The 12,767-nt window shown below is 37.3% G+C and overlaps 1 protein-coding gene across 5 annotated transcripts; it reads left to right on the top strand.

Annotated features, from left to right (window-relative positions):
* The first annotated feature begins 2,987 nt into the window (after nt 1–2,987).
* LOC149832273 (uncharacterized) lies at nt 2,988–11,805 on the top strand. Of its 5 annotated transcripts, none has more exons than XM_090014406.1 (7): nt 2,988–3,162; nt 5,202–5,421; nt 6,157–6,230; nt 8,280–8,382; nt 9,524–10,066; nt 10,656–10,993; nt 11,260–11,805. In XM_090014406.1, the coding sequence occupies exons 2-7, from the start codon at nt 5,265–5,267 to the stop codon at nt 11,416–11,418; spliced, it is 1,374 nt and encodes a 457-aa protein (XP_089870532.1). In that variant the 5' UTR covers nt 2,988–3,162; nt 5,202–5,264; the 3' UTR covers nt 11,419–11,805. The 5 variants fall into 5 exon arrangements, with proteins under 5 accessions (XP_089870532.1, XP_089870535.1, XP_089870533.1 ...); XM_090014409.1 differs by having other exon boundaries at nt 3,035–3,162; nt 5,169–5,421; XM_090014407.1 differs by having other exon boundaries at nt 3,037–3,162; nt 5,216–5,421.
* Nucleotides 11,806–12,767: the final 962 nt, after the last annotated feature.

Below are 12,767 nucleotides of genomic sequence, written 5' to 3'. Positions count from 1 at the left end.
AACATTCAGAATGAGATTCGATGATCACAAGTTTCAGAGGCTGGTTTGCAATAACAAGCTTCTCGAGAGCTTGGTGATCGAAGACTGCGGAGGTTTTCAGCAGCTCAACGTCAATTCCCCGACGCTGCTGTCCTTCCGTGCCAAGGGGATTGCTCTAGACTCTATCCGCTTGAAGCAGGCTGGGAGACTTGAGAAATTTTCTGGCTCTTTTTGTTGTCGGCATGATTATGGTGATCGTTGTGCATTGATGCTGCTGCTGAGTGATTTGTTTCATGTTCAGAGCATTTGTTTGTCCATAACTTATCCACAGGCAAGGAATATATATATATATATATATATATATATATATATATATATATATATATATATTGCTTTTGTTGTGATAATCTCATTTTCAATCCCATTGTTGAAAATTCGGTAAAAGGTATGAATTTACAATGGCAATTTGAAATTGGTAATTATGATTTGGTAAATGTAAAAGGTTTAGAGAAGATAGTAAATTATTGAACAGAGAGAGAGAGAGAGAGAGAGAGAGAGAGAGAGAGAGAGAGAGAGAGAGAGAGAGAGAGAGAGAGTTGACTTTGTTTAATTCCTTTCAACTCTTTCCATTTTGTTTTGGTTTCCAGATATGTTGTTCATGTTTAATACCACAAGGCTAGATGTCATATTTGCCTCTTTGGTTAAGTTAGATATAAAGGTTTCTGCAGAACCAAAGTTGTCAACTGGTTTGATTACTTGTTTTCTGGAGAATTCACCTTATTTGCAAGACCTAGTGATTGAGGTAAGCAGACTCAAATTCATCATCTTGGCATTCTCTGCAATTTGTGGGCACACTAATGGATCTCTCTCTCTCTCTCTCTCTCTCTCTCTCTCTCAGGCGCCTCTAAAGCTTCTAAGTGGAAGGAAATATTGGAGGACCTTTCAATTGTCAAATTGACCACCTTGGATATGTAACTGTAAATGATTTTCAGGATTCATGCTATTTGGATTTTGCCAAATTCATGCTTAAGCACTCTCGAGTTCTCAAAAGGATGACCTGTGAATTGCCTCTTCTCATTCATCCCGATACAAAGCAGAGGTTTGAAATTGAATTGGTGGAGACGCAAAAGGGTTCTCCTGATGTTGTTTTGGCTTTCAAGGTCTCAACTTGAGCTGTTGCTTCTCTTTCATGGTGTTGTTTTTGGCGACATGGTAATGTCTCTTTTGGTTCCCTCAATGTGCTGCTGTAGCTTTTGAGAAGTTGGTGCTTCGTAGCTTCCATATTTGATAGTTTCTTGCTAACAATTTACACGTAATCCATGTGGAAAGGGTATTCTTTCACCTTTTTTTGTCTACATTTCTTTCCAATTACCAATGTTATGTAGCATGTTGTTTATCAACTTGTCTTGGCTGTGGCACACTAAATGATCTCTCTCTCTCATTCGCATGTTTGTGCATGCCTGTGAGGTGTGATTATCAAACGAAACTACGACTCTATCTCGACTTGAATTTGCTATAAACACTCATCTAAACTCTGTTTATAAGCCAATTTAGCTAACAATTTAAGTTGAGTCACTGATTTGAAGTAGATATGGGAAGCAAATCAGGTCATGCTGAACATGAGCATTTTTTCTCCTGCTGACACCGTGGCCATCCTATTTGCATTTTAAAAGGCTCAAAAGTCAACAAAACCATGTGGCATTCATCCAAAATGCAAACACACGGCTATGATGTCGGCATGAGAAAAAACACTCGTGTTCAGCATGACCTGATCTGCTTCCGTTGATATGTAATAAAGTCGAACTCAAGCAACACTGAACTCGGTTGGTTCAACTCAAATGGATGTGTGTGTGTTGTGAGTGCGTTTTAAAAATTCAAAAACCTTAACTTAATATACTTGAAAGTTGAAACTTAACAGTTTTTTGTTCTTTATTAACTTATGGACAAAGCCCAGGGCCACTTGGATTTTTTTTTTTTTGAATGGAACTCAGGACCCCTTGGTTAAGGTATTCAACTTAACATGTAGTTTCTTTTGCCACAAATACACGTAGATGTCTATACTGATGTAAGCGGAGCCGAGGGAATGTTTAGATTGCTCATAATGGGCCTGCTAGTGAATAGTGAATACCAATATCAAGCTGGTGCTTCTGTCTAGTTTAAGCTAGCAAGCTTTAGCTTGCAAAACAAAACAACAGTCTGCATAACAAGACACTGGGTTTTCCTTTTGTTTTAACACTTAATATAATGAATGACAACCCTCTACACCCAGTTGTTTTGGAGGAGAATGATCGCTTTACTAAGTCACTTCTGAAAAAAAAAAATCGTGGGCCATGATGTTGCCACTTGCATGGTTGAGATACACGTTGAAGTAGAGCTCGCTGTGGCTTGTGCTCACAATTCGGCAGAAGCTAAGCGCCACCACTTAGCTGAAGGCTAGGTCCATGTGACAAATATAGCAATATTTTTAAAAAATTGCTTAAATATCATTGAGAAATTACCTGAAAGTTTTATACCTTAATTTCTCTTGATATTTTAAAATATTGTGATTTTTTTGTTAGAAACACCAAAATATGAGAAGCAAGAAATATGGGCATTTTCAACACTTTTTTTGCAAATCCAACCGTGTACTTGGCAACTATGAATTTGCTAAGAATCAACTATTGAATTGTGTATTTTCTATAGAAAAATGTCATTTATGTATCAAAATCGAATGATTCAAAAGTGTTTTTATGAATCCGTCACATCATTAAGGTTAGATTCAAGAGAAAAGAATAAAAAAATCATAATAAAGCTGGTTAGTTCTCATATTCTAATGACTATATATATATATATATATATATATATATTCTACAACCGCAGCCAATATCGCTCAATCCCCACCTTACACGTGCACAAGAGAGTCACACGATGACATCATACGATGATGTGTTCAGCTGGAGGACACGTGTTCATTCCCCACTGGGGAGATGGTAGGCGCAGAGGACGAATCGGGGACCGTCGATGAGACCGCCTCGTCAAAACGTTGGTGAGGAGGAAGACTCCTTAGAGAGAGACTTCGAGTTCGGGGGAACGACCCAGATTGTTGCTTCCCTTCGTCTTCGTTTGAATTTAATAAATTGAAACAAAAAATCAAGTTGGATTGAAAGGGGGAGCACCAACTTCGTCTTCTTCCTGTATTATGAGGTACGCCCCAGTCTTTCTTCTTCGTCTTCTTCTTTCTGTTTTTGTTGCTGGGTTTTTATTCTTTTACTTTTCTTTTTGTGTTTCTTGGGGTTTTCTGATTGATCCTTTTCTTGTTGCTGTGATTGAAACATTCTGGGATTTTGTGGGTTTCTCCGATTGCTTGATTTTCTGTTGTTGGTTTTTATTCTAATTTCGTTTTTTCCAGAGTTGGTTTCTGGGAGTAGACGTCAGTTGTTTCTTTTTGTTTTCGATCAAGGAGTTTTCTTGCTGAAGATTATGACTTCTTGGGATGTTTGGGCTTTGGGATTTTGGTGGGTTTTTGTTTGATTTTGGGTGCTGGGGTTTGTATTTTGAGGGTGATGGTTTGAAGATTGTGGCTTGGTTAGTCCAGAGTAAAAAGTTTGGTTTTTCAAGTGGGTGCAGTACGGAGGGAAAGAATTCTAGGTAGATTTTACAGTTTCAGGTAAAGCACGCATTTGTGTGTGGCTGAAACCCAGATGGACACTTATGTGGTGGAGATTTGGGTTGGTTCGGTGGATGTAATCGAAGTAGAGCTACGTAAGGGTGGTTTTAAGAATTAAAGTGCCTAATCATTCTTATCCCTTTTTGTTTTTCTTTGTCCTTTGATTTTGTGTGGGAAACTTATGGTTATGGAGTTTTTTACCGTAGGAGTAGGCTGCTGGTAAGCAGCCCTAGCACTAGTATTTCATTGGAAAATGACATATACGCTTATGATACATGAAAAATTCGGATTTAGTTCTCAAAACCGTCCAAAAGAGTGAGAGAAGCAACCAGGAAGGAAGAAAAAAAGGGGTTTTGTTCACAAGATGCTTGAACTTCTCTCTTATATATGAAGAAGATACTTGACTAGACCTATTATCACTTAGATCACTCCTCCATCGAAAGACAAAAGATTCAAAATTATTTCTGTGGAAAGCTCTTTTCAATGTATCATTTACTGCCTAAACTGGTTTTGCACTACAATGATTCCCCTTTCTCCTGTGTGCCTGAATTTACTTAGTGAGCTTAGTTTTCACTTATTAATGGTGTTATAATTTTTATTTTTTTCTATTGGCACTCTATTGTGCACTGACTTATGGATACCAAGCATTTAGTGACATACTTAGCAACACGACCATGCAAAAGTATGCAGCATCCCGATTGAATTCTATAACTTTTTGGGTTATAAACCATTTTTTGTTAATGCTAGCTAACTGTGAGAACGAGTATTATTTGCCTCAAAAACTTCTACTTAGCAACAATACCACACAAAAGTACTAAGTGGCCTGATAGAATTCTATACTTTGAGTAAGCATGAGTATTATTTGCCTTAAAAACTTCTAGATAATTGCTCCCAGTGGCTAATGGAATCTATTGTGTAACTAGTGACAATGTTCATTCTTTGAATCGTACACATTATCCATATGTCAGATGCATATCTAACATTGCGTGGCTCTCAACTGAATTGCTGTTGTTCTGGATAGTTCTCCTAGTTTATTTTACTTGGTATTTCACATTTTTTATTTTTACCTCTTCTTTGAACTTTTAGACCTTTCTGGCTTTTCAGCATATTTGGATTATGCATAGGCACAAATATTTTTAATCATAATCCTGAAGTGTTTCAGGTAAAAAAGTCTAAAATGTCATGATAAATTAAAAATATAAAATGAGTATATCACATTAATATCGATATTTAATAAAAAACTTTATTTTTCAGAAATTAAGCTTTTTAAATTTTCAATTCCTTATTTTTATTTTAAAAACTACAAGATTTTTCTGTTATTTGAAGAGAGAGATAAACCCTTTCTGGTATTATCTCGAGACTGATATTTGCAACTATGGGAGTGTGGCATGCGGCCACAAGTTTATATTTATAGATGCAAGTCATTTACTATCTTCTTGTATTTCTATATTTTGCTTTGATTTTTTGTACTTGTTATCAGCTCTGCTTCATGTTTAGCTTGCAGAATCTTAAACTTTAATATGATTAATCATCTTGTATTTAGAGAAGCATGGAAACATCCTGATATTCCCAGTAGGATTCTTGAACTAGGAAGATGCTGCCTAAACCTAAGAGTGCCTTCATATGAAGAATAATACAAATGAAGATTAAACAAAGTAGAAGCTCGACAAAGAAAAGAACTGGTCTCCAAGCATGCTGTGAGTCAAATAAAATAGCCGAGGATTCTCAATGTCAACCTAAAAGATGCCATCAAGCTATAGAGTTGGAAGCTTCTTCAATTGAAAAGAATCATGCTGGTAAGCAGCTGTAGTTTTTCTGTAGTTGGATGCTTACTTTTATAAACATAATACTTTATAAGATGGTTGTGTCGGTTTCTTGGAGATGAACAATATTTTCTTTATCTGTCTTTATATTTTTAGGTAAACTTCAAAAAGCACCTGTGTCATCATCCACTTTTATAAAATTGTGAGACCTTTTTGTTATTATATTTATTCATTTAAACTTCTTAAGTTTTTTTGCATTTAAAACAAAGAGAAAATTGACATAATGATTGTTCTGTTGATCATGTTGCAATCAAACAAAGCATGTCCTCAACATTTGTGTTATTAACAAAAAGAGCACAGGTAGGATATTTTATCATCAAATGCATAAGACTAATGTATAACTTAGGTGGGGGTTTTAGGTTCATTAAAAAATGTTGGCCAGTTAATACCAAAAACAAAAAGGCAAGTTTTTATAATTTGCCTTATTTATTATATAGCAATATCTTCTTTTATTTTTCTGTTTCCAAGGATAATGTATGATTCATTTTTGGAGTCTTGTATGTTTATTAGTTTCCAGATTTTGGATATCATATTCATTTTTCTTTATTTAGGAATATGAATGTGAAGAACAATTCTATCGATGTTGAAGAATATCTTTTAGTTAATATTTCATAATGATTCCAAAAAAAAAAGGTTGCCATGGAACTGGTTTTGAATATCAGGCAATTTTGACAAATTTCTTACTATTTAATCCTTTGTTTACTGCAGTTCCATGTATTCCAACTTGTTCCCATGACAGTGAGCATGCTGAAGAAGTTGACTATGCTAGCCCATTTGTTAACGTGAGTATCTGATATTATAAAAATTTGGCTGTAGTTTGATGTGATTTGTTTTCTTTGGGGCTACACTAACCAACATGGCCTGGATTAACTTATCACCATGACCTGCTTCCACTTCAGATAGATTCAACATATAGACATCTAAATACAAACCAAACTGACCAACTGCTATTTCTAACATAAATATCTGGTTCGTGCCCTATGGGTCATGGTTTTCTGAACCCAAGACCTGTCATGCTCGAGTAGGATCATTTGAACTAAAAGCAACCCTGCTATTATTGGAACACCAGATCATGAATCTGATCTACACCCCAAAGTGGACGTTTCCACAGCTATGGTCCTATCAGGCAGGGTCTATCCTAGAGCCAGTGACACTGTGTGCCCATACTCAAATGGGTTATTCAACCATGGGTTTCAGTAAGATCCATTCCATGTGCAAGTAAATCCAAGTTAAGCCTGAGTAGACCTATAACAAAGCCATGTAGTTTAAGGTCAACCAAATGTTGGTCAGATTTGGCTTTGCCCAAGTGGGCCCAAATCCTGATCAGGTTGGACCAAACACGTCCTATGCATAGAATGTGCACATAATTACTGATTTTGACAAGATCCGGTCAAACCCATCTGTGTTTGGATCAGAGTTGCGATTCGGGGAAGCGGAAGCGGGAAACGATTCGGGAAGCAGAAGCGAGAAGCGAGTCACTTCCAAAATTTTAGGAAGCAGAAAGCGCGAGACGTCTTAGAAGCGAACAAGGAATCGTCTCGGAAGCGACCTAGGAAGCGAAAAAAAGAGAAAAAAAAAAATGAAAACACAAAAAAAAAATGAAAAAAGGGGAAGCGAGCTTCCCTTAAATGGGAAGCACACTTCTCAATTTTTTTTACGCTTCCCAGCACGTTTCGGAAGCGCCACGTTTTGCTCTTCCGAAACGCGCTTCGGGGAAGCACACTTCCCCATGCCCTATGGTGCTTCCAGTAACCCTGGTTTGGATCAACCAATGTGGTTAAGTTGTTTTGACCATGTTTTGATTAGTCAGTCTATAGTTAGTCACTTTAGGACCCACCAGTACCCATCTGAAACTGTATTAAATTTGATGGAAGCAGGTATGAAAGGGAGGGGCATTGTTTTGTGGATTGGATAGGTTGTCCTGTTCTGTCAGCTAAGCTTGAGGGTAAGGGTATAGATTGGCTAGGCCAGAGAGATGGGCTGGTTCTTTTCACTCACATTATAGCTCTAGCCCAAATCCTGTGGATCTAAGCAAAGCCAATGTGGATACTGGTTCAGTTAATTTCAGATCTCAACAAGTTAGGATAAGAAAACATAAGTGCTAAAGGAATTGGGAATTTGGAAGAAATGGGGTTAAATTTGGAGGGGACTAGGCCATTTTCATTTATTATTTATAGCACAAGGAAAGTTGGAGCAGCAACCCTCCCATTCTTGATGCAATGAGGATAGCAGTCCAGAAAGCCTGTAGCCTATCATTTATCATAGTAGTCCAAAAACAACTTGCACAGAAAATGATCATGACATTTTTTGGTTCTTAACTGAGTCAGAAAGACATCATGCTAAGAATGTTAAGTCATTTGCTGATTGGTTGAAATTATTTAATATACTAATTGGTGGAAATGTTTGATTACACATTTCTTGCCTTTTATCAAGTCATTCATTCAAGTACTCTATGGAATCATTAAAATTTTAAATGTTTTTGCAGTCTCTTGAATTAAACAAATTTAGATGATGCATATTAAATGGGTGACCTTGTTGTTGTTATGTAATTTTAGTTATCACTGTAATGTGTATTTGTGAGTCAGATTTTTATATCAGCTTATAAGCCTGCCTTTCATGTTCATATATGGTGGCCGACAAGTGGTTCACCAGGACAACTCAGTGTTGAAGCTTGATGGAAACCTTTGCAGGGAATGCTTTTCTTGTTATTTCAACTTCTTGGAGAGATCATTCTATATTTATTTTTGACGGTTTGTGGAGGTCTTATCTTAATCTGTACAAGAAGCTTATCTTGATGTCTTTAAATGTGTATTTTTCCATCTCCCTTCCAGGTGTTTCCACCAATCGCACCTTCATATTTATTGGAGACAATCTTCTCTCCTCCATTAGAGCCCAAGGAGTTTCAATGTCAGCAGTTAATTTACAGTTCTGCTGGTATGGTGAGCTAAACTCATTGATTATTGGTGTTTCATATTCTTCATTTTTATGTTATTTTTTTCCAGTTTTTTTCTTTTTCTTGTTACTTATCCCCCTATCTCTTCCTTTTCTTTTCCAATTTTTCAATGTGTAGTGGGGGTGGTTTCTGTAGAAGAAATATGTGGATCTCAATAAATGTTTGTGGTTTATTTTCAAGTATTTATCAAATCTTGGTTGTGGAGGGAGATACTGAGAAGGATATTTAAAGATTGTGGGTGATAACTTTTAGCTCTAGATAGGAATTTGGAAATAGGACTTGTAAAACTGAATTACTTAAAAATGAAGAATATACTGGAACAAAAGAGAGGTAGTAAGTGATCACTACAAGCACGAGGAGCATAAAACATCAAAATCCTGTATTTAGCAGTACAATTATCACTATGAGAGTTTGTCCAAGTAACAGAAGTCCTAAGATCAGCTCGAGTTCTGCAGGATTTGAGGGTAGAGGCTTTATTGTTAAAGCTTATTTCATATGATTAACTTTTTATGCATGTTTTTAGCCACATCCCTTTGATAAAGACCGTCAATTCTGTCTTCTCCATCCCTTCTTTGCCAATACAAAGAAAATATTTGAAGTGAAGCTGTTGTAGCCTGCAAAGAGATGTAACCATTTCAAGTTATTTAGGCAGATGGCACATGACACTAAAATCATCACATGATTCGTTTTAGGTTCATGTTAGTGTCATGATATCCAATTTTTGTGGCAACATTTTTTATTCAGATGGTAATATTTTAGATTTATGATTATAAGGTTTAGTTAGCTAAATATGCCATTCTCATGAGGTTTAGTTAGCTAAATATGCCATTCTCATTCTTGAAGGATTTTGTTCTGCCAACAGTTTATGATATAACCAAATGTAAAATGTTGAAACTGAAAAGAAAAGGCTATAAAAATATCAAAGGAAATGTCTTGGATTTAATCGTGTTCACCATCGTGTACTCATTCTGAAGCAACATTGCAATGCGTCTTTGTCCTGTGCTGCTTGCTGTTGCCTGTTCTTATCTCTTGATAATCTTTATGTACTCTTTTTGCATTTATCCCATTTTCTCATCTGCTGGCTCGTATAGATATTGAACTGAATGATTTCTATTTTGGCAGTTCAAGACATTGAAAATCCCGCTGTGCCAGATTTGGTCTCTGATGAAAGCGATGATACCAGTAGCAGTTCATGTGCTGATAAGAATTGCAATTCAGCGAGCTTCCGTGCCACTGATGTGAGCACTGCTAGTATATCTGCTGCTGCAGATGTTGGGCCAGATGAGATCCTTATGTTTAATTCTGGTCTTGACTATGAATATATCCATCCAGAAATGATGTTTGATGTAGCTGATCGATGCATGATACTTCCTTTGTTGGAAGACTTTGCTGCAGAAAGTAATAATGTTGATGATGCAGTATCTGTTGAAGATGCTATGCTGAACTCTGATGCTACATGCTTATTTTTGGCAATTCATCAGGCCAAAACATCTCAGCAAAAAACAGGTTATGATAGCAGCTACGAGGACCTTGACTATTTTGATCCACAGCTATTCGTTGGGAATTTTTTGGACATATCTGAGGCTGTTCCTTCTTATTTACCCTTATTGTTGCCAAAGCAAACACGGAAAAGGAAGCCTATCACTCTAGTTCTTGATTTGGATGGTAAGAAAGCTATAACCTTTTCCCAAACCCTCTCAAGTTTCCTAAAATGCCTCTTCTATGGCATTATTTTGACTTAATTCAAGTTGAATGCATTCTCCACATTGAAGACAGATTGTAAGAATTCACTTTTTTTTTATGACAAGAAACCTGCTAGGAACAGATGTCACCTAATGGGCCTCCCCTCATAGAATAGTAAACCCCAGGTGAGTGCCCTAGCCCGCAAAGGACACCCTCTGATCTCAGGGATAATTGACCTTAGGCAAGGTGGGTTTCCACCACATTCTGAAGAACCGCCCTGACCGCTTGGGCAAACCCAGGGTGGATGACTAAGAATTCTTTAAAACATATATGTTGCTTCAGTAAATTAGGATGAAAAGGGGTTGAGAGGAGGCTGGTTGCTGGAATCTTACATTTAGGATACCTGCAGAATTGGCTGAAGCTGCTACTACAGATTTTATTGGTGTTATATTTTATCAAGATGCTTCTCTTTGTAACTGGATTTTTCTTATGGTATATGAAACCATGAATGCTTGTTTATAGTGAATTGATCATATTTGTTTTTTGTTTCTCTCTTTTTTTTTTCATACAGAAACACTTGTTCACTCTTCCCTGGAGGATTGCCCTGATGTGGACTTCACCTTTCCTGTATACTTCAACATGAATGAGCACACAGTCTATGTCCGCCAGAGGCCTCACCTCCACACATTCCTGGAAAGTGTATCAGAGATGTTTGAAATTATTATTTTCACAGCTAGTCAGAGCATGTATGCAGAGCAGCTACTGGATATATTGGATCCTAACCAAAAGATTATTTCTCAGCGTCTTTACCGGGAGTCCTGTGTATTTTCAGATGGCAGTTATATGAAAGACCTGACAGTTTTAGGATGCGACCTGGCAAAAGTTGTCATTATCGATAACACCCCACAGGTTTTCTTCTGTCCTTCAAGCTACAATCTTGAATTTAACCTCTAGTCTTTGGACCGATATTTGGTCACTGCCATGCATGCACTTACAACCAAGAGAACAAGTGTCATATGTGATTGTATGGGGAATTTATGTGGTATGGTTAATTAATTAAGAGAAATGCTCATAAGCCAGTACTTTTTCATAGTAGCTTATAGATCACTGGTCTTTCTTTTGAGTTTTTCTCTTGTTAACTGAACGTTAAGCACACTTTCTCTCCATGTTTTCAGGTTTTCCAGTTGCAAGTCAATAATGGAATTCCTATTGAGAGCTGGTTCGATGACCCAACAGATTCTGCCCTACTTTCTATACTTCCCTTCCTTGAGACACTTGCCTCTGCTGATGACGTCCGTCCTATCATTGCGAAACGGTTCGGCACTCAAGACTGATGATCCTTGTCCCCTATGAGCTTCTATTATTCATATCTGTAGCCCATCAGCCTACCTTTCTCAATTCTTACACCAAATCTAACTGGCCGATAAATAAGATATAGAAATAAGTATGTTAACCAGTGCTGTTTTTTATGTATACAAGTATATCTAGCAAGCTAATGCAGCTTACCTGTCATCCTATTTCTCTTCCTGCCATCAGTTGATTGCGGGGATTCATTCTGAAAGTCACCATGCAATAAACAACTTGGCGATTTGGCTGCTGAAACTGTTGGCAGTGATTTGTAGTTTATGCTGTGCAGCAGAAAAAGCGTGTTGTGACTAGGGTGTCTGTGTATGAAAAATTTTGCCAGTAATAAAATGAATTGTTTTGCTTTCGTTTATTTGTAGAAATTTTGCACCACTTTGGCTTTTGGTCGCTTTGATATCACTTCCATTTACATGTTTCACCTGTGTAGGATTTAGGATTGTATGCATCTTTCGCTAAATGGGTTCACAAACTATAACTGCTTGTTCCGAGAGACTAAGTACATCTAGTATTGCTGTCATAAACTATTCATCTCACTTGTTCATTTATTCTGTTTATGTGGAGATGGGCTATCTTTCATTTTTTATCTGTCCACTGGGGAAGATCCTATATTGCATCATATTCAGTAATTAGTAAGGACTCGTATTGGACATGTTTGTCATTGCTTTGATTAATGTCATCCATTTGCTGTCTTGGTATGTATGAACTCCAGAGAATGATAGAATCCTAGAATCCTATGCACATACAACATCTATCATAATACATGCCGTGCATGGTGCTTTGTCCTAGGAATTTCTAAGCATCATAATAACATGGGTGGATGTGAATTTTGCATCCATGTCATAAAACGGATGGTTGAATCCATCTCAAGCTGTATATCTCTTATTTTGGAAATACCATGTCTTGATACAAACAGGCTTTTAAATGTTTTGTGTTACTTGTATATTTCCATTTCCGTTTTTATTTTTTTATATGTGGAAAGTATTGCAAGAGTTTCCCTTGTTTTCGGGAGAGCGAGATTTGTGGCATTGGCTCGACACCAAGTATTGGCAATGATGAGGGAGAGAAGTCGGAGGAGAGAGTGATGTTAGCGAAAGAGGGGGTTGCTGCTCATAGCAAAGATGGAAGAAGCCTCGACCCAGTAGGATGGCCACCGTTGGGGGTAGGTTTATCAATGAATGCATCAGCTTCAAGACCATCCTATCGTAGCATTAATGGTGAGAACCTGGCACTGCCGCGACCCCAACGTGGGCACGGTTGGTGGGAGCGTACATAAAAAAGGATACAAGTCCAGTAATAATTTTCAAGGTAGAGAAGCCCA

The sequence above is a fragment of the Nuphar pumila genome, chromosome 7 (assembly GCF_984573655.1).
Source record: "Nuphar pumila chromosome 7, dmNupPumi1.hap1.1, whole genome shotgun sequence".
NCBI lineage: Eukaryota > Viridiplantae > Streptophyta > Magnoliopsida > Nymphaeales > Nymphaeaceae > Nuphar > Nuphar pumila.
Note: the sequence above shows the minus strand (reverse complement) of the source record. Positions and strands in the feature narration are given on the sequence as shown.